The following is a 25,796-nucleotide window of genomic DNA, read 5'->3' on the forward strand; positions in this document are numbered from 1 at the left end:
GGGGGGGGGGGGGGGGGGGGGGGGGGGTTGTAAGCATCCGTGGGTCAGAAGAACTTGATTGAAAATGTTAGATTTATAATAGCACCAAAAATTGCAATCTCGGACGAAGTCATGAAATTTGAGAACAGATTATAGTGTACTGAGAACCTGATCGAGAATGCTAAGACCAAATTTTTACTTTTCTTTTCTTTTCGGGTTTTGTTCTCGTTAATTAGCTGCCATTTGTATTACTACTTCAATTCACAAGCATCTTGATTGCCTTTTTTGTTCTCACTTTGATGAATCCAATCCAGTATGTTACACGTTCGATAATTCCCTAGAATAAGATTCTAAGGTAACAATCAATCTTGCTACCGATCAAATTTACACTCAAATCACCATCAACGTTTAAGCAGTTTTTCATTTATGAACAACGGAATTGAATTTGAAACACCCAATGGAACCAAAACTTCCCGACCAACCCAATTAAAATGGTACCATAAAATTGTCGTCCAATTCTACAGAGACTCCTATGAAAAAAGTGCGAAATTTTATGGTCCCCGAGCTGGAGCAAAGCAGAAACACCCACCCGCCTGGTCTTCTGGTATCATTCCTCCTCCTCTACTTGTGTCAATACCTTCTAACATCCTCACCACTTCATCCATATCAGGTCGTTTTTCCGGATTCGCATCCCAGCATCTTTTCATGATGTTTGCCAGAGGACTCGGACAACATCTTGGGATTTCAGGCCTCAGGTTCTGGAAATGCCACAACATAAAGGTACGAGTCACTTTGTGTTGAAGTCAACAAAACATGAAGGAAGAAAACCATTGAGATGAACGCTTCAAGCATTTGTCACCACAGACGCCAAATATTTCATGAATATTCATTCATTCATGTTCAAGCATCAGGTGACATGAAACATACATTCAAACTCCAATAGATGGCAGATGCTCATTTTCAAAAACTTCCATGTTCAACTGGAAGACTGTACAATGTAGCTAATTGGGATTTCTTTTAGCAGCTCAAGTGACAACAAGGGAAAACAGGCACAACGAGATCATTAATGACACAAGGAAGGTCTCAGTCAAACATACCTGTCTGACAACTGCAGAAGAAACCTCGGCAAAGCTAAGATCAGTATAGGGCAAATCACAGCAATAAATTTCCCACAAGCAAATGCCGAAGCTATAGACATCACATTTTCTGTTATAAGGCTTGCCATCAAGAACCTACACAAAAGCCCATCTTGAAGGAACTGGAAAATAAAGTTGTATAATCCAAATTGGTTTCTAGTTTTATAATTTAAGCATAAAAACAATATTTACATTATCCAGATTACTTGCTCTGTGGTACGGGTCTGTGAGTATGAGAGGATATGTGTTTGTTGTGAGTGCATGGACATGCAACCATGTGTCTTTGTAAGAAAAAGAGAGAGAGAGATTCAAGTAAATCAGCTCCTACATACATGAAGAATAAAATGCAATGAAATGAATGCAGTAGACAAACTAAGTCTACATCCAACTTCTTTAGCACATTGGACTAACCATTCCATTCAATATTACCAGGGACAAGAGTAGGTTGCACTCCTACCAGCCCATACAAGGTTTTACCGCCACTAAGTAATACCTGCAAGTACTATACATTCTGATGTGCCCTCTGGAGCTCAATAAGAAACCAACAGGCTCATATTGCTAGTAAGAATACCTTGGTCTGAGCGGAATATCATGGGTGGAGTGGAAGGGGCAAGATGGGAAAAGGAAAAGAGACAATATCTTGGGCTGGTAAACTAGCTTGTGCTTTCCTAAAACAAGCAAAGTACAGAAGTAAAGAGAGGAAAACGTTATGTAAGCTTGTTCCCAGTAACAAGTGAAGTGGGTTTACTAATGAATAGAGAATGGGGAGCAAAAATGAAAGTGTCTGATGCTTAAATTTGAAGGATTTTGTATCTGTATTTTTAAGATCGTTGCCTTTGATGTTTTTGTTCAAAACAGAACTTCTTAACAGGGAGAACGAGTACCTCTGGGGCCATGTATCCAAGGGTTCCAGTTTCACCAGTCATGTCCTGGGGATTCTGCGCTTCCACACGAGCAACACCAAAATCCGCAATCTTTAATGTTCGATATGTATCAAGAAGCATATTTTCAGCTTTGACATCACGGTGTACAATCTTCTTAGAGTGCAGATAGCTCAATCTGGAAAAGTTGAACAAAGTTAAGTTAGAGCTGTCTATAGTTCATTGGCATATCCCTCAAACAGGAACTCACCCTCTAGATAGATCCAATGCAAGTTGAATCACGACTCTAAAGGCAAGTTTCTTTTTCCTATTTTTGAATAAGAAATTCTTTAATGTTCCTCCAGCGAGAAATTCCACCAGAACACAACATGCCCTCGATGGAAGGTTTGTATAACCTTCAGAAGGGTTTTTTGAAGGTATCTTCAAATTGGAAGTCCCCATTGATGCACCAACAAACTGCATATAAGTGAGTATGAACATCAAAATTTGAAGCGCAAAATCAACTTTTTTTACTAGATTGGTCAATCACAAATCCTTATTAAAGCTCAGGACGTTGATCTTAAATAACAAAGTATAATATGAAGGAAGCAAGTTTGTACTTTTGTCACATTTGGATGGTCAAGTTTGTGCCAGACAGCAACCTCCTGCCGAAATGATGCCCTCAAAGCAGCAGTTTCAGCGACAGTGGCCATGCCGTCCTCTCCCCAGTCCAATAGCTTGACTATGTAACAAATAATTATAGATTGCTTGATATGAGAAACATGTCCAAGAAATAGAATCATTCTCAACTGGATTCAAATGGTACTAGAAGCACCTCTAATTCACAGTATGAGTTCAAAGTCCATGGCAAACAAGATTTAATACTACTGCAAAGCACAGAATGCAGATTTTTTGCTTTTTTGCTTTAAATCTTTCCATCCCTATCAGAATTCAGAAAGACCCAATCATCATCAGAAGATGCGACAATTAGTCCAACATTGTCAGAAACCAAACTCAGCACTTCAAATTACCTCACAAATGATAAAATTAAAAAATCTGTCATCAGAATGTATTAAACCAAAGTTTTCAATGACTTCAGAGAAGTATCAACAGCAATCGGATGAATAATCATCACATTTCCCAGTGATCAACATCTAAGACACACTCGCGTGCTCAACAAAGAACTTGTCGGGTGTACATTGAAAAGGATCAAATAACAGAACTATAACATACTCCTCACACCCATTAAGAAGAGTCCTAAATGACTCAGAAAAAGAAAAAAAAAAAACTATAGCTTTATATAATCGACAACGAGACAATTATAAAAATTAAATTATAAACCATAATCATGCATAGAGTAAATGTTTACCTGCAACATCTCGATTATCATAGGTACCACGATAAACGGTCCCATAAGTGCCCTGAGCTACAAGATATCTTATTTCCAGCTTAGATGGATCAATTTCCCATGCCTCTTTAGGCTTTTGATTGTTCTCTACATTTCTTGACCAAACACGGCTCAGATGCTTCTCCAATTGAACATCCAAACTTTTCAGATCAACTTTATCTGCACGAAAGATCATATCTTTGCTACTAATGCTTCCAATCCCGGTGGCTGATATATTTTTCTCACTAACACCTCCTGTTCCCTTCAATTTGGAATCCAAATTTCCATTCTGATTCTCTAAATTCTCAGTTTCTGGGACCTCCACACCACCAGAGCTTGTTTTCAGATCCATTTTTAAAGATCAAAATCAGTAACTCTCAACACCAAATATAATCTCGCCTTGATTGATCACTCAAAAACCACACAACTATCAATGAATTCAACCAACAAAAATAATGAAAGTTGAGATTTTTATGCCAATATTCTAAAAGAATGATAAAAATGTATCTAAACTCTTTTCGCCATCATCAATTGAGCCTAAATAAATAGAAGAAACTCAAGAAGTAGAGCAAGATATTGCAGTAAGCCAAAAAAAAAAAAAAAGGCAAGCCCTCCTTCAAATTTAGACTACAATTGCCAAAACATTCTTATACCATCAAAAAAACAATTCTTTTTTCAATAAATATAATAATTTCTCCAAAATTGACCTGAAATGTAATACTTTACACAAATTCAACGCTACCTAAAGCTATAGGGATAAAAAGAAATTTGACTTTCAGCTATGCAAAACCCTAAGGTTGCCGGCACCATTCATCATTTCTTTTTCATACATGATGATAACAATAAAATACAATTAAATAGAAAAGGTAAACCACCAAAGAAAACGACCCAGTTCACAACTTGCAAAGACAAACGAAAAATGACCCACCAAATACACAAATAAATAAATATTCACATCCAAATTTTAAAAAAGAAAAAAAAAACCCAAAACAAAATCTTAAACAAGAGAATGTAGGCAACCCAGAAACCAAAAAATAAAACCCATCAAGAAAAATCAAATCTTTTCAACAAAAAAGCCCCATCTGCTAGAGAGACACGAAAAACTTGCCCAAGTTCTGATTATTCCTTTGGAAACTAAAAGAAAATTCAGAAATCAGTTTGTATGGCATATATTAAGGGAGATTATGAATCAGTGAATATGTGTGGAGTTGAAGAAAGCAGGGAATAGAGGATTCTACGAGAGAAAGAGAGAGAAGCGCGGGGGCTGCTTTTGAAAAAGGTACTCCGTTCTTTTTCTTTTTCTTTTTTCTTCTTTTTTGGGTTTTAGGTGTTTTCTGTTGGAATGAGATTTTTTTTTTTTTTTCTGATGTGTGACCGACGGCTTTCTGAACAGTATGCCAAAAAAAGAGGAAAAGAACAAATGTACTATTCCGTGCATGTCCTTACAACCAATTTACCTGCAACTAGGTACAACTGGATGGACTATTTTGTCCTCGGTTGGTGGCTTGGTCGCTTGGCTTCATAGGAAAATGCTTAGGACGGCTCGATCACAATCTTCTTCAATTGTTAGTATTATTTTAATGTTGTTCTTGGTTTTTCTTGTTCGATCTGTCCAAGTGGCGATCAACGTAGATGTCAGTTTGAAGCAAGGTTAAACTGAAAAAATGTTTATATGTAAGGGAACAAATGGATAATAGATTTAGTAATAGTCAAAAGTGTCTGCCCCTTCCAAGAAATCTCATTATTTCAATTTTTCAATTTTTTAGGGATAGGTATTTTTTATCCACCCTCGTAAATTTGAAAATCACTTTATCATGCAGTTTTAGTAATCGATATAGCAAATTGGGTTTAGTAATATTTAGTAATCCATAGATCAAACAATTATGTTAAGTTAAAAACGCCTTGAAGGATAAGTAACTTCTCTTGTTTTTTAATTTTTTTTTAAATAAGGGATATTTGGATATTTTGTCTTTTAATACTATTCTTGTTAAATCTTCAATCACACGAAAGTGGCGCATTATCCTAATCTTCCATTTTAGAGGCTATATTATTTTCAAACCTAATTGAGAGATTAAAATCAAAGGTGATTAGTTACGTATTTATTGGGCTCGTTATAAATCGTCACTTAGAGAAAAATGCACAAAATATAATAATTTTCTTAGCAAAAAATAGGAAGAACAATTCTATCTTGCGTGTGTATCCATGAAGAACAAATAAGATTTCCAAATAAAGCAAAGAAAATCTTATACTAAAACGTAAACTGTTCCAGAGCACAATTCGAGCATATTTTTCAGCATCAAAATACAATTTCAGGTAGCAAAAAAGAAACTTCTTTGGTTTGATTGTAATATTTGATCAGCAAGCACACAGTAATAAATTGCTTTTTGTCCATTCTCAACAGCTCAACTAGAATATGGCTTGGTATTTGGTAATATGCCGAATATAGAATATAGAATTTCATGTGCTAGTTTTGAAACGCAAGTGACGCCAACAATAAATTGAGGACCTAATCTGCAAATTCCACGGAAGCAGTTTGTGTTGTGACTTGAGATGCAACAACATCAACGAGATACGTGGTCACCAGCGTGTGGAGGGCTAGCAATAGTGGAAATGGTACCAAATCGTGAGAGATTCCAGTTGAGACCCCCTTTAATCGTGCATCCAAAATATTGGATTCTCGTTCTAAGAATCTCCCTAGGATTATTCTCGTGGAGGAACATTGCCTTTTTTCTTCTTTCCCTTTGATGTTTAAAGCAAAATTTCACAATGCTCCAAAAGCAGTGGGATCAGTTATAGCTGAGGATAAATATTTGAACCATAGTTATTAAACTTAGCCCGGAGAGGAGATCGACGAAAGAGGTGGGTTAACGGGTTATTGGTTCAATCAATGAATGAGTGGTTGAACCAATGGATCACTAAATATATTTAAATATTATATCTTAACATATACAATGGTTTAGGGTTCGAATCTAAGCAAAGGTTTGAAAAGAATTTTTTTCCTCAAAACCAGTTTGTCCACAAAATCGCCCGGATTTTCTATTGAACTGCCGGTCCCTTGAAAAGTCAATGGGTCACTTGCAGAAACGATCTGATTACAGAACTGGTTCAGTTCAATGGCCGAATCATCGGATTGACTGGTCGAACCGTCGGGTCTGGTCAGATTTAATAACTATGTTTGAACACATTAAAAAGTGTAAAAATATATAGCTGAAGATAAAGGGAGAGAATATATATTCTACATTCTTCATTTTTTTTTTTGTTAATTAAAGAGTGAAATAAACATATCATAACGTGGAATCATTGGCTTGGATGCTGCTTAGGAACAAGGATTCCGTCAAGAACTAGGAAAAGAAAATGCTTAGGTATATCCAATCTAACCCAAAATCGTTTCTAGAAATAAGAATCACCTCAAATCGATTATAAAGTATTCTCGTCATATGCATTAATTTAGTGTACACAAGAGTCTCGAAGAAAGTTGGTTGAGTGATTTTTTCTCTATTTTTGGGAAAATTAGTTTTATTTATGCATGTGGCAAATGTATGCATCACTTCTCACAGCCAATAATGATGCAAAAGATAGGGAGAATGCTCTCAGGTCAAGCTGCATTGAAACCAGCTTGGGTGTAGGTAATGGGTATGAAACTCTTGCATGTATTTTTCATCCATAATTTGTTAAAATATTTTCGGAGGTAGTTCAGTTCCCTCCAACTTCTCAATAGGTTAATTGGATCCATCAAACAAAGGGCAGCTGAACAAGCCAAATTTTGGACAATGTTGTTGATTAAACATGTCTAGCACTCTATCCTATTGCAAGAGATGGACCTGAAGCTACTTTGTGCCGCAGTATTTGGAGAGTAAACATAAATACAAGCAAAACCTCCCAAGCATCACATGGGAAATGATATTCTTGCAGCGCTATTGACAATTCCATAGTCATCCTCTCAGAAAATTTCAGCAAATATCTATTCATGATTAGTTCATGCAAATCCATCTCAGAAGTGACAAAGTTGCAGGAATGAACGTTAAGAGGAAAAATAACTCCTCAGTTTCAAAAGCACGACATCAACCAAGGCAGACAAAGAAAAAGCAACTTGGATGCTAGACATTTTGGATACTGCCAAAGAATGAGGAATACTGCATATTTATCAGAATAACTAAGTTACATACATATCCTAAATTTTACAAATATATAACTGCTGCAATGGTCACTGGTCCACATTAGTCAAAGCAGATAACTGTACCATGCAAATGAGATCTCAAATGTTATAAAAGTAGCAGACGTTTATCTCAACTGGCGGCTTAAATGTTACTATCAATCTTCAGCCAACTTGTTTCCCTGTCATAAAGGACTCAAAACATGCAAGTTCCTATGGATGATTAACCACGAGCCAGAAAACATTACTTTAGTCACAATTATGCAATCAATCACTAAAACATGAGACAGATCTAGAAGATTACCAGATCTAATGCAACAGAAGATACACCGAGAATAAGCTCTGCACATGACTGAGACTAGAAAATATGAATAGAGGTTTCCAATGGAAAAGGAAACCTCTATAATGTCATACTACCAGCATGAACTCCATACTAGATATCTTTATAATGAAAACCGTTTCCCAGCATAAACAATTCTTTCATGAACTCCAAGAAGTTAGCTTGTACAATTTGATAATGTCAGGATAAGACATGAAGATTGCCACAGAGTGATGGAACAAGCACCACACCCACAAAAGCTAAACCAGCTTTAATGTGATTAACCTTTTGTTCTCATAATTGTAATGCTTCCTTTTCCTCCTTCAGTCCTTATCTTAGTTTTCCCAACAACAGGTTTCCCAGAGAAGGCTGATGTGGGATAAGAAACAGAAGGGTCTTCCTGGTTTTGCTTCAGCTTTGATGGTGGATCACGTAACCTTTGGTTTATATCCTTTAGTGTCACATCACCATGAACGCCACATGGTTTAATAAATGCAAATGGGTAGACGACTGAAGAAGCCAACTTAGGAGGAGGCCGCATATATGATTTTCTACCTGAGTATTAACAAAAAGTTGGATAGATTTAGTTCAACATAAAACAGCAGCATCTCTATATGAAGAATGAATAGCAGGATCAAGGGCTATTGCCACCTCATATGGGATATGCATGAAAACTAGAGACAAGAATCAAGGAAAAAGAGAACAACCTTTGAAAACAACATTTCTACAGGTCCGAACAGGTCGCTCTTGAATAGCATTAACTTCATATTCAGGTGGTGTGCCGCAAAGTTCTACCACAGAATGCTTATTGTTTAAGAAGGGGTCAAAAGAACTAAAACCATAATACAGCATACAAGAATATGCTAGAAAAGATTTGTGAATATGGACGTGAAAAAAATAAAAAGAAAAAGAAAAAGAAAAAGAAGAACAAGAAGACAAAACACACAAGGGTATCGCCTAAGGACATGTTTATATACCTGCAACATCAATCTGGACATCAGATGCACCAGAAGAATTACTGTTGCCAAGAAGAGAGATTAGTCTAGATACATATTTTCTCATTAAAAGAGGTTTAAAATGCTGGTGCTATTTTAAAAGCTAGAAGTAACAAGTAACATACATATCCTCGGAGCTGAACTGAATATCAGCATCATTGATGCAATCAGCAAGCCATCCTTCAGATGACTGATCAAGTATGTCATCACCAGATGCAGATGTACCTTCTGAAAAGCACTAAAATCATCTCAGGATAACCTAAATATAATTGATGGTTATCCATCTTAAAAATAAAATGAAATTGCATTAACCTGCAAATCCGGAAACCCACTTTGACATTTCAGATATAGCCTCTTCCACAGAATCCTCTGTCTCCTACACAGGAAACCAAAGCAAATACATTACAACATAAATTGACATATCAACCAGAAACTAAGAACTACCATATTCATGTCAAAGGGAATCTTATATTTGTAGATAATGTTTGACACGAACATTATGATCAACAATAGTCACCTAATACAGTGATCTCAATGGATATTGCCCAAGAAACAAACAAGCCAGCACCAACCTTTGATTTTAAATACGTGGATGAAATACCCTCATTGCAGAAGGATGCTACCAGATCTTCAGACTCAAACTGTAGAGTTCGTCGCCTTTTTGCTTGTAGAGAAGCCTCCTTGCACTGATTTAATTCCTTGCTTGAGTTTTCTGCAATTCAGCCTCCAAACTTAGATACAATATGTGCTGCATTGTGCTCAAAACCAACACTGCAATTGGTGTCTGTGAGACGATGTGCAGAATCATTTTTTAAGTGAAAGGAATTACATTGACAGTATTACTTTCTTGTAGGGAATTTGATCTCAGACTCTCAAATAGAGCCATCCATGTGAAATTAAAGTGCACTTACAAATTAACTGAACACTACATTTTCTTCAACAGATAGTTCTGCCCTGAGGAAATGCAATTAAAAAAAAGAGTAGAAACCAGCAGAGAAAGTCATCTTACCGTCGACATTAACATGGTAAGCTAAATCTCCACATGCTTTAATTGGAGTAGTTTCATCATTAAAAATATACGGAAAATGTTCATTTTGGCCATCTCCACTCAACAGGCAATTTGATATATCTGCTCAAACAACCAAAATATTAGAAGACAATGCTTCTTTCAGGTATCACATGAACCAAAAACATAAAAACAAGCATGACTTACCAAGGTCAGCGTTATCTTCAAGACAATACTCATCACATCGCCAATCCCACATGTATCTATCAAAACAAACAGGATAGGATTGTTACTAAGTACTAACACACTAAAACTACAGACTAGCAACAGAACAAAAGTCAAGCGAAACTTAGAGCTCAAATTAAAAAATCAACAGAACATGAGGTTGTACACTATTGCCAGAATCCATTTGTGATTACATAAGGGGGAAAAAAGATCTGAAGAATCCACTTAAGCTACTGTAATATGGAACATGAGGACATATTATGCACAATTTCTCCAGTATAGGTGCTGTTACTTCAGATCCACATTATAAATGAGTACCATGAACAACAAAATGGGTCCCTCAAAAGCAGTGGATCTACTTAGAACAAGGTAAACGACAAAATAATCCAACCAATTCCAAAATCAACAGAAATGAAAACAATCACAATGACATGCACTTCAGCAATGAATCAAAGTAGAGTAGCACTTTTCCAGTCAAAACGTAGGATTAACAAAACTCTTTCTCTGTAAGTCTTGATAACTTACAAAACCCACAAAAGAAAATCAAAATAAATTTCATAAAAGCAATAAGAGCCCAGGAAACATTAGCCACAATCCACCCTCTTCCCTTCCTACAATCAAACCATCAAAAACTAAGCAAGAACAAAAGGAAGCCACTAAAGATTGACCAAAAGTAAGCAAAACCCATCTCACATTTCCATCACTTCCACAATAAAACCCAAAGAAGCCATTACAAAGTCATCACTGTCCCACAAAATTTTATGATTCTTTGGAAGGACTGACCAAGGAAAAAAAAAAAAAAAAGCAAAAAATCAGTGAAACTAAAATGAGTCCACTAATCAAGATTTGGATGGTAAGAGCAAAAAAGTGAAACTTGTTACAGAACTCACTCATCATTGTTGTAATTCATTTGGGCTATCTTTTTGCTGTTGGTTTGCCTCAGAAATCAAGCCTGATACATCCACTGCTACCTCTTATGGGCAAAGCATTAAAACTAGCCGTTTTAATTAGATCGATGTTTCCACATTCTACACACAACTCAAGAACGAGCACTGAAAAGTATTAATGGTACAAAAGGAGTTTAAAAAATGAAAAGCTCAAAAAATGGTGAATAAATAAACCCTAAAAACAGAAATAATAGTAATGGTGACTGGTGACTTGAGAGTGGGGAGTGGCAGGTTTTTTGAGTTGGTTACTTAAATATTAGTGGTTGCGGTCGTGGGTCGGGTTATATACCCGCTCAATCCGATTTTGACGTTAATCCCCGGCGAGTGGGCTTTCCTCTTATTGACTAGGCTTTTTTTTTAAAAAATAAAAATAAAAAAAATCTCTAGCTGGTTATTTGTAATTAAGTCCTCAAAATACGTGTATATGCTAATGAGAAATTCAACTTTTATCAATTTTTCTTACGACAAGAAGATATTGTACTGCAGTCACCTAAGCGCCTGAAGACCAAAGAGTTTGGTCCCTCATCGATTCTTATCATTGAGGGTCAGATGACCAAAATTTGTAAATTAAGGGACTATAATGACATAGCTTAGAGTTTCAAGTGGGAATATTTAAAAAATTCAATGTATAAAGCTTAGTGGATATATTATTGATTTATTAATTTGGAGGGCCAGATTAACAAAAGTTTAGAGATTCAATTCGTACATAGAATTATTTTGGACTTTTTAATTTGAATTAACCCCTTTTTGTTTACTATATCTATATGTTCGGGACTTTTCAAGCTATAGTGTTGAAATTGTTTGATATCAAAATGGTAAATAAAATACACCGTATGGGTGCTTAGTCCGGTGTGAATAGTTGAAGTCAATATCTTTTAGTATTACCATAGCCACTAATGGTCTGTTTGGTTGGAAGTAAAATGTTTTCCTTGGGAAAATATTTTTCGTGGAAGTAATTTTCCATGAAAATCATTTCCCTTTCATCATTTTCAGGTGTTTGGTTAGCTTATTGAAAATATTTTCTTACTTCATTTTTCTGGTGTTTGTTTAACTTTTGAAATATTTTCACTTTTATCTCTATCTTTATTTTCTACACATTATAACTACATACTTCTTCCCATGCAAAATAAGAAAATTTATCTCATTGTTTAACTTTAAAAAATCTTGGAGAAATGTATATATGAATAAAAAATATCTCCTTAAGCAATAAACAAATTGCTGGCCATTTAGTGTCAAATATCAATCACATGCAATGCTTATTGTGACATATATCTTGCACTCTCACTGCTGAAAGTTTCTCTAAAAAGAATGTTCCTATTATACATAATTAATTACTAGCATAAGATGAGCAGGATGAGGTTTTTTTTTAATTTGAATATATTAGGGGGAGGGTTGGGTTGGGTTGGGTGGTACGGGGGAGGGAGTGTAAGGAAGAGGTCTTGGGTTCGAGTCCTCCTGTTTATACTAAAAAAAAAAAAAAAGAACATACTACAAGATGTTTTCAATAAGTTTGGGAACATACTACAGGCGGGATGCATGCATTTCGGAAAACAACTTCAATAAGTTTGGAAGGGAAGTTGTTTTCCATAAGATGAGTGAAAATATTTTACATAGGAAAATATTTTCAGTAACTTTTGTGCAACCAAATACGGGAAATTAGGAAAATATTTTCCTGGAAAACACTTTCACCCGAAACAAACGGACCCTAAGGGTTGTACTTATTGTCATGCTAAGACGGGGCAATTTGAGGATGTGCATAAGCAAGTTTATTGCCACAATAATCTTCTTCTTAAAAAAATATTTCTAAACTAATGCAGATTCAAATTTATTTCCTTGTTAATCTACTTGTTGCCACGTGGATTTCAAAACTTTTCCTCTTATCTTCTTTCTTTTCATTTCATTTCTTTTTTTTTTGAGAGGTACAGTCCCCATTAAAATGTTAATAGTTCCTATTAGGAGCTTAGTTGCTAATTCACATTAGATGAATCCACAATTATTGTAGTTGGTTCAAATTTTACTACTTGTCTACAATCTCCAAAGTGAATAAAAGTTCTTCTTTATTTATTATTGATTGTCTACTTCAAGGAAATTCTTAATATATTTGGAAATTTCTTAAATGGTCATAATAACTAAAAATTCTCTTGCCATTTGTATGATGAAATGCCATATAGATAAACTGAAAATCTTTGCAGATCTATTGTATTAATTCATGATTTTTCACTCTTCAAACGCACGATAATAACTCTTTCGAATGTCAATTATTAACTAATCTCGGTGTTAAATCTAGTACTAATTATGACTTGCTTAGATTATCTGCAATTGGTTCCAAAGTGCAAGAATTTTTTTTTTGTTATTTCACTTTTCCTTTAAAATGGAACTTTTATAGTTCACATCAAATTATGATCATTATATTGAAATACTTACTAATTAATGTGTCATACTATCTGAATTTTTCCAAACTTCTTGAAACGTATAAAGTCAATAGTTCATCATTTATATATGTTATTGCATATACAAACAAATAAAGAAAGAAACTTGTGATATAACAATCAAGAGTAATGTTGGAGAGGAACAATGACAGGCAAGAAACAAAAACAACATTGTCAAAAGATGAGATATATGTGTAATATGAGTTTGCTATTTTATGCCATAAAAGTACACAATAGTAGACATGATGTTATTGTTTTCGTGAAAGGATAAAATTTTTTTTTTTTTGCAAAATTATTGCAATTCAAGGGATAATTGATCATTTTAAAGCATTAATTAATATAGATTTGTTTTCCTTTCTTAGTTTGCCTATAGAGCACCAAATATATAATAAAAAAAAACCATATAATATAAAAAAGAACATAATTACAATTGATTCTTTTATTTTGATGGGAGCCTGCATGGCAATAAGTGGATTAACAAGAGAATAAAATTTGAAGGAGTATTACTTTGAAATTATGTTCTAAGAAGTAGATTACTTCAACCAAAAACTCCAAGATTATGTACTTTATGTGCCTATTGAACCATAAAAATATGCATATCAACTCGAATTTGTATCATCTTTGGTCTAGCAAACACTATAACTTTCTTTATAACCATCGATGGTTTTCCAATCATTGTATTGATATATGATTGCTATTTTATGCATCTCCTTACAAATTTTATGCCATCGATCGAAAATGCAAGTCAACATCTACGCTTACAGCAGATATGTAAGACCATTTTGTCCATGTTTTGTGATCAACTGCGTTGACAATTTCATGTGCCAAAGATCAAACCACCAAATTAAAGCAGTACCTCACATTGCACTTGGCATGGCAGGACCGCAGGAACCAATATCTATCATCGCATGTCTACGATAATCTCAACCTGTTCTCCAGTTTGATAAGCAGTTTTGCTCAAGTTCCATTTCCTTTGTCGATTACAAGTTCCTTAGCAGAATGATGATCCAAACTTGAAATGCAGCCATCCTTTCAAATGTGCAAGGATTTTATTCCAGCCGTTACTTAGGCACTCCTTAATTCATCATAACAACTTTTTACGTTAAAACACAGTTTTGATTTTGAAAATCCACTGCAGTCTGCCATTGATCAAATGAGAGCACCGTATTCTCTCCATTTATTGAATCCAATTCAATTAAATATGTCCACAGCAATTATACTTTGGTCCCAGGAGGCATGGTGTTAGTAAGCAATACTGTACCAAGCATGCAATGTTGGACAACAAGTGTGTGCACATCGATGAATATGCACATGAAATTAATGAGAACGAACAAAGTAAAAGCTTGCGTAACTTATCAAATTTAGGTTGTAAAATAGTTGTTCAACCATTTAGGTTTATGGGACCATCTAGTGGATCCTGAAAATTGATCAACTTTCACCAACTACACAAACCTTTTGGGGGGGCCATTGTCACTGAATTCACCGTATAGTACGGCTGATATGTTATTTTCTTGCATCTGAGAGCCAAAGTGAGCTTTACTGAAAGAAAAAGCATAACCCAAAAGCATATGGATGAAGAAATTTAAATGGAATACGATGCTACGAGATTAACTATTGGAAAATGCTTTGGCATCTAATTAAGCTTGATTGAGAAAAAAATACGTCAATATTTTGACATCCTAATCTTGATTAGGAGCATAGACTAGACTAGTGTCACTACTTATGATGGTCCTTTTTTTAATATGTATAAAAAGTAAATTTCATTAACGAATTATTGGAAATCGTCCAATACAATTTGATCAGGTCAAACGTATATTATGTTTGTAGGACAAGTTTTTTGATGCTGCAATTAATTGATGATTACCCTAACAAACTGTTAGAGCATGATCGACTAATCTAACCCGGGTCAACAACATTAATTCCGAAGTATTTATACTTGGTTCGTTGGCTCAACTCAAATCTTGCAGCGGAATGTAAAATAAAACCAAATACTAGAGTTGAAAGTCCACGAATCCTACTTGACAAATGTAACAGTTGGGGTGACAGACAAAATTAGGTGATGACACTACTGAGTCCTCGATCTGCAGTATTTCAGTTGAAACAAATTGGCGCTAAAGCCAATGAATGTAAACAAAGTCAGACAAAACCCTCTTTTCCCTTTGCTTCGCCAAAGAGCAAGAATATACAATACCATCAACCATGTTTGGGCATGCAAGCTTTGGAGCTAGTGAACATTAGACTAGTAGATTTAACAATGACCAAACCCCATATTATCTTACTAGTAATTAAATTTTTAACTTGTACTTGACTTATTCTCTTGTCCCTGGCAAGTGGTGATCGCATCAATCTATATTAAAGTTCGTGATCCCGGCCAAAACTTGTAGCTGATGCACCTAGTCAACTACAAGCCTTAATTTAATATTCCCATGAGAGGTAGAATCTGAGCTCTAACCTGAAAAGTCTTCAAGAGTGAAGACAATTGATCAACACTTAATGAGACTGCCCTCGTTGGATTTTATCATAAAATTGCATGTTTATCATCTAGCTTTCAAGAACAGTAGTAATCTTTTTCATTTCAACTTTGGGTCAGCACAGTCAGTACTTCTACCGCTGAAGGCTGATCAAAGAGTTTTCTAATGATCAGACCAGGTGTCACGTGCCAGAGACAACGCATGGCCTTGACACTATGATGATAAACACTACTAGTTTGGTTGGTGCTCTGCTCTTTTGCATGGTAAGCACTTGTTCCAGAGAATGTGGGAGGTTGAGAAAGTACGAATGTTATGGTACTACTAAACGATGGACGGTAGTTTTATGGTAAAAGTCTGAAACTTGCTTGGCTTTTGGAGCTTTCAGTAGTGTTGGAAATGGAGGCATCACGTGACAGAACAGAAGGACTTTATATGGAGAGGGCCACCTTGTTATAAAAGGGAAGGGAACCACCAACCAATATGTCAAGATTTAATTTGACAAAGTGAAAAGCTAAAGATAAAAAATCATAGATCGCCTGATTGCTATAGATTTCCCATGTTTCTTGAAATATTCTTGTTTGTTTCTGATTAACATACTCCCAAGTTGATGAGCTGATGATGATAAAAGTGAAAAAGTAAAAATATGTTACACAAGGACGGTAAAAGAAATTTATTAATTTACATAAGCTTGTCCCTTTTTTTTTTTTTTTTTTCTTTTTAATGGAAGGAGAGCTTGTTGAAATACTACCATGTGCATGTGTACAAAGATCCCTTCAGACTTGGTTTCTTCAGGTCAACATAAGACTACAGTGAAAAAAAAAATACCTGACTAGTAGTATGTTTAGTGTCCAGTGTGAAATTCCAGTGGACCACCTTTAGATTGGATCTAAATGTGGGATGGAAGACGCAGGAAAAATGCCAAATTAATTATATTCAATTCTTGAGGTTTGTCTTCTGTGTAGAAAACATGCAGAAGAAACCAGAACCCAGAAGACTAGAAGAAACACAGGACATGTGCTGATGAACTCGGTCCTGTTAGCCACACAAGGACAAATATATGTTTAAAGAAAATAACTCCATTGTTGCGAATTCTTTTGACCCCCAAAAAAGAAAAAAGAAAAAATTTTAAGGTGAACAGAACTTCATATTTGAAATTCAACATCAATCTTGGTAATTCTGAAGTGGAAATGAGGCTATTTTTTTTTTAAAAAACAACTTTTTTTTCAAATACAATACTACAGTAATACACAAATAAAAATAATTTAAAAAGCATCTCATTCATGCAATATATCAAAGATTTCAAAAAATATTTATAGTAGAAGTTTTTCACATATACTGCTACAGTAAAATTTTTTAAAAACACTTCAAAAACAGCTTGTCCAAATGAAGCATTATTTTTAAACTAGAAATGCAAGAAGAAGAGTGTTTCAGTTATATGCATACTCTTCTTCTCATGAAAAAAAAAAAAAGGCTAATATTTGATTTTTCCCCCTCTGATAATGTAAGGTGAAAACTCAACCCGATATTCTAAGCTGGGGTGGGACTGAGAATTTTAAGGTCCAATGACGTGTACTCCAAAATTCAATCTAGTGAGTGCCGTCGGAGCAATAGTAGTAGTAGTAGTATATAATCATATATTTAATGTCGGAAATGGGAAACCCCTATTAGCTGGCGCGGTTGGGGACCATGGCACGTAACGGAGCGTCGAGGCGACCGGCGACCCGCTGTTTGAAATCGGCAGCGCGCCAAAACAAATTGGGCTTTGGGGCTGGATCGATATACTATATATGTATTAATAACGGTGGGTGTCCTCGTGTTCACTACTCCGTCACAATTGATATTTAATGCAATTCACGAGTCACGCATTTTCCCAATAATAGGGGAAATTTAAGGTTATATCACTGTCCGGCCCCCAGAAATTAAAAACTCTTGTGGAACTATCTAAGAAATAAATGAATAGTAGAAGATTCTTTAAAATATATAAAAAAGGGCACAATTCAGATAATAAATAGTAGAAAAATGTACTGTAATGATTTAATGTACATGAAGTAAAATGGTGATTAAAAGATGTACTCGTAAAAAATTTTTGAGCGAAAGTTTAATCCAAAGATATTTATCCTTGGAGATATTATTTTTTTTATTTCACTTAAATAGAGCTTGAAGGGATTGACTGCTAATAACAATAATATTTTTTCACAAGTAAGTGAGTCCTTCGTTAGGTCTCATGAAAAAAGAAAAAAGGTCCATTATGTTGACCAAAACTAAGATCGAAGATGGTGTGAGAAAATACACGAACGATAAGAGTTTAGGCCTTGCTTGGATAGCCATTTTTCACTGAAAAATGGTCTTGTTTTCCGTGAACACATTCTTCAATTATCTTTTTACCTCACATACATCAAATCGCTACAGTATTTTTTCAACGAAAAATCCATGGAAAATGCAATCCAAACGCAACCTTAGTCTTTTTCTTTTTGTTTTTCCTCATTTCTTTTGACAAATAAATAAAATTAGATATATTTAAAACTCTATTGTTTTTAGCAAATTGTTGAACACGGGACAATTAATAATAAGTTGTTTACATGGAATCTCTAAGTTTTTTCTAACTATTTCATTAAATTTTTTATGTGTAATTAACTTACTTTAAATACGAAAAAGATTTAAAAAAAAGTTGCTGAATATAATTTCTAAAAAGTAGCTACCAATGAAATAAGAAGAAAATTTATTTCTACAAATTGCTTTTCGTACTATACTTATTTTTTATTCAATCTAAAATACCACAAGGTATTTATACACCCATTAACTCTAGTCTCTAGCATTAGAGATCAATAAGAATTACAATTGAAAATCATTGACCTACTTAATACCAATTATTTTTATTTAGGGGGTCAACCGTAACTGAAATTTAAAACCAAATCAGTTTTGCACAAATCCAGCATGGATTTCCAATAACTTCTTTGGACAAAGTCAATAATAAAAAAATATCCCAACTGGAATAAACAACCTTAAAAAACATGAAAAAGAAAAAGGACGAAGATGGAAATGGAGTATTTCCAAGGGACAAACCTGGTCCAAATACTTCCAGAGGTTACGCATTAATTCATTTTTACCGGATCCAATTCAATAGTAGTTTACGTTACTTTTGAAATGCCCTTTTTTCCCTCTTTTTATCTCTCTGGTGGCGTCGCCTCTGCATTATTATACTGTGTGACTGTGTGTAGTGTGAGTTGGGTGGGTAGGGTCGGTCTCTTTTACCAGCAAGCACGAGAAAATCAATAGTCTAGTAAACAGGGGAGATGGGTTAGAGGGGAGAGGGCCCCTTCCCGCTTCTTCTTAAAATTCGTCTCTTTCTTCACTCCAAGAGGGAAACTGTGTGTTTTCCAGCGTGTGTTTGTGTGTGAGTTTTACTTGAGAGCGACTAATTGCAGTAAGATGTCCATACATATCTGATAGAAGCTGCAGACAATAGATTAGATTTAAGATAATTTGTATATAAAGAGTGACAGGAGGAAAGGCAATATGGGGGAAGAAGGAGAGAGGAAGGAAGTAGAAGAAGTGGGGAAAAAGAAAGAAGTTGTAGTGATGGATACTCCAGAGAGGAGCAAGAATCAGATCAATACACCAATTTCTAAATTTGAGGTTTGATTTTTGAGTTCAATTAACTTTAAATTTGCATTTTGTCAGTTTTTTATGCGGGTTTTTTTTTTTTTTTTGGTGATCATGCAAAGAAAATAAAGCTGTATTTTTTTGGTTTTAAGATGTGGATTTTGGAAAGGGGGGCTGGATTTCTGGTATTTGGAGATTAGCAGTGTTTTTGAGATGAGTATTTGGCTCAATTCATGAATTATTGTCTTTTTGGGAGTGGTAAGTCAGTAATGCTATGGGAGATTCGATTTTCAGGTTTTTTAAGTGAAAAATGTTTTGGGGAAATGGGGGAGCAGAATTGTTTTGCGAAATGGGTTTTTGCTAAATTGGTAAACTTTTGTCTTTTTTTTTTGGCGATAATAATTTGGTTATGGTTGGCATTTGAGGTCAGGGATTTGATCTGTGATTTCTAAGGGAAAAAGTTTTTTGGAAAATGGTTTGGGCTGCTTTGATGTATGAATTAGAGCTTATTGGTCTTTTTGTTAGTTGACCTCATGCTCTGTTAATTTATTTTAATGCATTATCTTGTTTTTTTCAGCTTCTGAACTGGTGAGAAATGGGTTTTGACAGGTTTGATATGTTAGTGTTGTTTGTTTCAGATTATGCTTCACTTAAGGTGGAATTTGTTCAATTTGATTGAAGATGCTGTTGTTTGCCCCTACTCTGATTTTCTTCAGTTCTTAGTGTGCGATTTTCTAGTGTTTCTCAACTATTTTACTTGATCTTCTTTCTTAAGTCTTTTGGCTTCTGGGTTTTGGTAATTAGTCTTTTTTTTTTCCTTCTGGAATTAGCTGACTGTGATTTTGTTAGTAAATTGGAGTTGTGTGTCATTGCTTTAATGCTCGTTAGTGGTAGTTCGCCTCGTGCCTACGGTTCTTGTTACTTGGTTATTCTATATCATTTGTATATGGAATTTTTAGATAGCTGTGTCAGATTTTTGGTATCTAACCTTTAAGTAGTCTTGGTAGTCTTAAGTTACATGCGGAAACGGTATGTAATTTGTTGATTTTGTCACCTGGAAGTTTTTGAAAATCTGGTTTTCTTGTTTCTCTGCAATATGCTGTCTAACATCTTGGTCATTTATCTGCAATTTTGTCATGCTTCTCAGAAATTGATTGTTAGTTCATTTGGGGAACAAGTAATCTGAGTTTGTTTTGGATACTTTCAACGCTAGTGTTTATAAAAGTGCTACTATCTTGTACAAGTTGTCTGCAGTGTGCTTCTAGGTGTTGCGAATCAGCTTTTAGTCTTTCTAGCTAGGAGATTTTTATTCTTTAGGTGAATGGGCAGAAATGGTGACTGCAATGCTGATACTATATTTTTTATTCTAGTGGATTAACTGGATTTTCTATATGTCAAAGTGTTACTGATACAGTACTTTCATGTGTATTGATTTTGAGCTTAGAATCATCCGCGGCCAATTGTATGAATTTAAGGATTCTTATTAATCATGCAATATCCCTCCATTTTTATTTCTCATTTTCCCTGCATCTTCCCTTGCTGAAAATAATATGTTTTTGTCATGCTGATGGCTCATTAGCGTACTTTGTACTTCATTGTTTCAAGTTTTTACCATGAACCCGTGATGTCTCCAGTGCTTTCTTTTTCTTGTCTTGCATCTGAGAGTTTTTCTGTTTCATCCATCGTGCAGGAGTCCCCAGTCTTTAGCTTTCTGAACAATCTTTCTCCTATCCAGCCGGTTAAGTCTGTTCACATTACCCAAACTCTAAATGCACTCAGTTTTTCATCCCTTCCATCTGTTTTCACGTCACCCCATGCCAGTTCCCTTAAGGAGTCCAGATTCCTTAGAAGGTAAGAGATTAATCTTTCTTGATCAGTTTCTGCAGTTTCACTTTTTTTCCACAATTTATAGTATGGCAAGCCTCCTTGCCCATTGATCTATATTTATTTTTGCTTTCAGGCATCAACTTGTAGACCCATCAAGACCTGAGTTTTCTTCTGACAGTGAGAAGAAAATTGATGGGAATGGAGGGATTGTAAAATATGCCCATAACTCCTCTGAGGAGCAGGAAAATTTTGATCCAGGGAATTCTCTTGGAGAGACATCTATAGAGCCATCTTATGATTGCTCACAGCTGGCAGTTGAATTTGTGCGATCTTTAAATTATGATTGCAAGAGTCCCATCTCCAGCCCAAAGGCTAGTTGCGCTGCTAGCAATAAAGGTCTGTCTGAATTTGATGCCAATGCTGGACCATTAGTTCCATTTTCTCTAGTAGTATCTGGAAAAGGTTTATTTACAAATGAATCCAGTATTGAGGGATTAGGCCAAACTAATCAAAGTAGAGATGGCACAGGTTGCGATTGGGAGAGTCTAATTTCTGATGCTGCTGATCTGCTAAATTTTGATACACCAAAGGACGTTGACAGTTTTAATGAATCCCCGCGATCTACAACTGCCTTCTATACCAACAACACAAATAATATTCAGAATATGCAAACATTTGGTTGTATTGAACACCAAGGCGAGGGAATGGACAACGAAAACCCTTCAACTCAACCAGGAGAAGGAAGTTGTGTGATGGAATTTGCTGAGCCTGAAGAAGTTATTACCAGTTCTTCTTTGAACAGTGAGTGCATGGAAGGGAGCCTCAGTCAGAAAATGGATGCTGAGGTCAGCAATGCATCCCCATACTTGCTGCTAAGATGCACTTCACTTTAAATCTTTGCCTTTCAAGAAATGTGTCTGCATGTAAAAATGGTTTGGATACATCTTAGCACACAATATCACCTATGGATCCTTTTAGATTGATTGATTTAAGTAGATTAAGTAGATTTTGTGATGATACTGTCCTGAGCCAAAAGAAATGGATTGGAAACTTCCATCAAGTTGCAGTTGTGTTTTGCGGAAACTTGAGATGAGATCCAATTGAGTTTGAGCAGATTTATTTTGCTTTGAGCTATAACGTATTCTTTACTAAGCACTCACTGCCAGGGATGGCTATGTTAACTTTAAAGTGCCAATTTTCTAATTTTTGGAGCAAATATGTTTTACTTTTTCTTTTCTCAATTTGTTTCTTTTCTTCTCTTGTAGCCTGTTTCAAATTTGTACCGTGGAATGAGAAGACGTTGCCTTGTTTTTGAGATGGCGGGTGCTCGCAGAAAGCACCTGGAGGAGAACTCAGGTTCTGTTTCTTCCATTTTACTTCAATCTGATGGAAACACACCCTCCGCAGATAAGCAATTGGTTCCTTTCAAGTCTGGAAATGATTCATCCAGGTGCATTTTACCTGGAATTGGCTTGCATTTAAATGCACTTGCAACCACTCCCAAGGAATTCAAGGTTGTGAAGCAGGACGCCTCAGTTGCTGGCAGACTGGTTATTGCACCTAGTTCAACTGCTAATTTCCAGCCCATAATGGCTGGTCAAGAATCATTTAATGAATCTTTGGCATTGACGTCTACGGAGACAGACATGGATCCTACTGAAAATGCAGCTCCACTTACGGAAGATGCTAACCAGCTTTCTGCCCTAATAGCAAATGAAGAGTTCAATCAGATTAGTCCAAAGAAGAAGAGGTATGCTAATTTTAGTTTACGGCACTAATCATCATATTGAAGTTTCTTTTTCTGCTATAGTCCTGTCTGACCCTTTTCCTAATTCTCAGGCGTAGATTGGAAGTTTCTGGAGAACCTGAGGGCTGTAAGCGATGTAATTGTAAGAAATCTAAATGCTTGAAACTGTAAGTAAATCCTTTGTGCTCAGCAAGTTCGTTTCTTATGATTCTCATTACCATTGTGCTTTAATTAATTCCTGTTGGCTAATGTCTGGAATTTTAGGTCTTCTCCTGTTTTTTGTGTTCTTAAAAATTCCTTCTGCATGCAGTTATTGTGAATGTTTTGCTGCTGGTGTCTACTGTGTGGAGCCATGTTCCTGTCAGGAATGTTTCAATAAGCCTATTCATGAGGATACTGTGCTTGCAACTCGCAAGCAGATTGAGTCCAGAAACCCCCTTGCTTTTGCCCCCAAAGTCATTAGGAGCTCCGATTCTTTGACTGAGGTGAGGTTGGGATGGGCAGTTGAATCTGGACTTATCATTTTCCTTTTTTGGCCTGATTGAGAGTAAGTAATATGTGAAAATTTTTCACTGTAGGATGACTCCAGTAAGACTCCTGCCTCAGCTCGACATAAGAGAGGGTGTAACTGCAAGAAATCTGGTTGCCTCAAAAAATACTGTGAATGCTATCAGGTCTTTTCCCCACCTTTCTGTCTTCCTCCTATTTTTCCTTGCTTCTGATAAAAATCCGGTTGTTTCTTTGAAGGGTGGTGTTGGATGCTCTATTAACTGTAGATGTGAAGGGTGTAAGAATGCATTTGGTAGAAAGGATGGTGAGTTTGGTTTAAGCTTCTGAATATATTTCAATTCTGTTCCATCTAAGCCAGCCCCCTAATCCTCTTTGTGAACAAGGAAGAGATAATGCAGGACTGGCTTATCCAATCCCTTTGTCTGATCTAGTTACTCCATGCGTATATTTCAATGACTGTTTGAAGTTTTATACTCTCCTGCTTCAGGCTCTATATACATAGGCACAGAAGCTGAATTAGAAGAAGATGAAACAGATGCGCTGGAGAAGACTGTAAAGGACAGGAAGCCACATAAAACTGCAATCCAGGTAGATGTAGAGCAGCAGAACCCTGAATCTGCTCCACCTGCAACACCTTTACGGTTTGGAAGGTATAACAAACACATCCTGTATTTTGATTGGAAGCTCTAGCAATCATCAGTATTATTAATAATTGTTCAACTCTGTTGCTTAGACCATCTGTCCAGCTTCCTTTTTCCTCAAAGAAAAAGCCACCGCGATCTTCATTGCCTTCTATTGGCTCCTCATCGGGTTTATATCCTATCCAAGGGCTAGCAAAGCCAAACCTTTTACATCCTCAGCCCAAGTTTGATAAGCACTTCCAAACGGTTCAGGAAGACGAACTGCCAGAGATTCTTCAAGGCAATGGATCTCCCATTGGTGGCATCAAGTTGGCTTCTCCTAATAGTAAGAGAGTTTCTCCACCTCATTGTGACTTTGAGATGTCTCCAGGTCGCAGAAGCAGCAGGAAGTTGATTTTGCAGTCTATTCCTGCATTTCCTTCACTCACTCCTAAGCATTGAGATATCATTCTGTTGGGTGAATAAAGGAAAATTTTAAATAGTTATTGTAGCTTTTAGTCATGATATTCAGTCATGTTGCACTCTGAGCTTGCCCCCTTTGTCCCTGTAAAATATCTGTCTTGTTTTTAATCACAACTGTGTACCGTATAGTGTTTATCATCCTTTGTAGAGAGACTTTCAATCCGTGATTATGATATATAAGCTTTAGGAAGTATTGATACAAAGCTGATGGCTAATAAGTAGGAAGGTGGAAGCTGATGGTAAGTTTGCTTGTCTAGATTCCGATGCGCCTTGCTGCATTTTCTCAGTGTGACTTGTAGGAAAAGATGACCAAGGCAAAAAATTGAAAAAGAAGAACGCCACTCTTTTGGTCTCACTAGCAAGTAGTTATAGGGTAATATTCCTTTTCTTTTGTTTAAAAATAATCCAAAAAACATCTACAATAAAAATTTTTTATATAGTTTTCGAAAAACAACTCCAAAAATAACTAATTCAATCGGACTTGTATTTTTAAAACGAAATGTTACAGTGCTGTTTTTGAAAAATAATCTCAAAAACAGCTAATCCAAACGGAACCTTTATTTGTTTAAAAAGGAACGATTCATGATAGTTGGGACTATCTATTTCAGAATTTGGGCTTCTGCGTGTAAAAAAAACATGTTTAAAAAGCAGCATGTTAGGAAAAATTCTATGGTCTTTATACTGAACCAGTTGCTTAATGTGTATCCTTAATTTTTTGAAGAGTGCTACAATTTAAGAAGGGTGGATTCCTCCGTATGCGTAATCCTAATTTATATATGCACATTCTTAAAATCACAAAAAAGAAAAGAAGAAGGTATTATGAAAAAATCAATAATGTTTTTGTGTGTGTGTATATGTGTTAATTATTTTAATTGTCCATATTCTCTCTTACGTGACAAGCTTAATTGAAGAGAATTAACTAGTTATTTGGACACTTGGGTTTTACCATATTTGTATCCACACTTTTATAATTAGTTTTTCTGATAGTATCTTTCTCTTCTAACAACATTATCTTTTTAAATAATTAGGCCTTGTTTGGATTGCATTTTTTTTGTAAAAAAATTACTATAGTGATTTGATATATGTGAAGTAAAAAAGT

The 25,796-nt window shown here is 35.5% G+C and overlaps 3 protein-coding genes across 4 annotated transcripts; 1 reads left to right on the plus strand and 2 right to left on the minus strand.

Moving 5' to 3' along the window:
- Window positions 1–374: 374 nt before the first annotated feature.
- Window positions 375–3,942, minus strand: LOC113734158 (serine/threonine-protein kinase 52). Its single transcript, XM_027260525.2, has 6 exons — window positions 3,345–3,942; window positions 2,596–2,717; window positions 2,247–2,452; window positions 2,000–2,174; window positions 1,077–1,211; window positions 375–737 (listed from the first exon to the last, which is right to left on the minus strand). The coding sequence occupies exons 1-6, from the start codon at window positions 3,712–3,714 to the stop codon at window positions 531–533; spliced, it is 1,215 nt and encodes a 404-aa protein (XP_027116326.1). The 5' UTR covers window positions 3,715–3,942; the 3' UTR covers window positions 375–530.
- A 3,995-nt stretch (window positions 3,943–7,937) lies between these two features.
- LOC113734159 (protein XRI1-like) lies at window positions 7,938–11,233 on the minus strand. Its single transcript, XM_027260526.2, has 9 exons — window positions 10,951–11,233; window positions 10,043–10,098; window positions 9,839–9,958; window positions 9,402–9,541; window positions 9,142–9,205; window positions 8,955–9,057; window positions 8,812–8,852; window positions 8,542–8,625; window positions 7,938–8,389 (listed from the first exon to the last, which is right to left on the minus strand). Exons 1-9 carry the CDS (start codon window positions 10,968–10,970, stop codon window positions 8,115–8,117), a joined length of 903 nt encoding a protein of 300 aa, XP_027116327.1. The 5' UTR covers window positions 10,971–11,233; the 3' UTR covers window positions 7,938–8,114.
- Window positions 11,234–19,157: 7,924 nt separating this feature from the next.
- On the plus strand, window positions 19,158–24,900 carry LOC140003791 (protein tesmin/TSO1-like CXC 2). 2 transcript variants are annotated; one of them, XM_072081862.1, is made up of 11 exons: window positions 19,158–19,543; window positions 21,201–21,361; window positions 21,471–21,733; window positions 21,866–22,182; window positions 22,603–23,087; window positions 23,177–23,251; window positions 23,395–23,569; window positions 23,663–23,758; window positions 23,832–23,898; window positions 24,082–24,244; window positions 24,328–24,900. In XM_072081862.1, the coding sequence occupies exons 1-11, from the start codon at window positions 19,424–19,426 to the stop codon at window positions 24,674–24,676; spliced, it is 2,271 nt and encodes a 756-aa protein (XP_071937963.1). In that variant the 5' UTR covers window positions 19,158–19,423; the 3' UTR covers window positions 24,677–24,900. The 2 variants fall into 2 exon arrangements, with proteins under 2 accessions (XP_071937963.1, XP_071937962.1); XM_072081861.1 differs by having other exon boundaries at window positions 19,201–19,543; window positions 21,471–22,182.
- Window positions 24,901–25,796: the final 896 nt, after the last annotated feature.

Source organism: Coffea arabica, chromosome 3c (assembly GCF_036785885.1).
Source record: "Coffea arabica cultivar ET-39 chromosome 3c, Coffea Arabica ET-39 HiFi, whole genome shotgun sequence".
Classification (NCBI taxonomy): Eukaryota; Viridiplantae; Streptophyta; class Magnoliopsida; order Gentianales; family Rubiaceae; genus Coffea; species Coffea arabica.

Excerpts from the sequence above, each read along its gene's own strand:
- LOC140003791 (XM_072081861.1), top strand. The coding sequence starts at position 19,424 with ATGGGGGAAGAAGGAGAGAGGAAGGAAGTAGAAGAAGTGGGGAAAAAG. Across the intron at positions 23,088-23,176 it reads ATTAGTCCAAAGAAGAAGAG|GCGTAGATTGGAAGTTTCTG; the intron begins GTATGCTAATTT and ends CCTAATTCTCAG. Across the intron at positions 23,899-24,081 it reads TGCATTTGGTAGAAAGGATG|GCTCTATATACATAGGCACA; the intron begins GTGAGTTTGGTT and ends CTCCTGCTTCAG.
- LOC113734158 (XM_027260525.2), bottom strand. The coding sequence starts at position 3,714 with ATGGATCTGAAAACAAGCTCTGGTGGTGTGGAGGTCCCAGAAACTGAG. Across the intron at positions 1,212-1,999 it reads TTGGATACATGGCCCCAGAG|GTTCTTGATGGCAAGCCTTA; the intron begins GTACTCGTTCTC and ends GCTTTTGTGTAG. Across the intron at positions 738-1,076 it reads CTTCTGCAGTTGTCAGACAG|AACCTGAGGCCTGAAATCCC; the intron begins GTATGTTTGACT and ends TGGCATTTCCAG.
- LOC113734159 (XM_027260526.2), bottom strand. The coding sequence starts at position 10,970 with ATGAATTACAACAATGATGA. Across the intron at positions 9,206-9,401 it reads CCACGTATTTAAAATCAAAG|GAGACAGAGGATTCTGTGGA; the intron begins GTTGGTGCTGGC and ends TTTCCTGTGTAG. Across the intron at positions 8,853-8,954 it reads CAGTTCAGCTCCGAGGATAT|TAATTCTTCTGGTGCATCTG; the intron begins GTATGTTACTTG and ends TCTTGGCAACAG.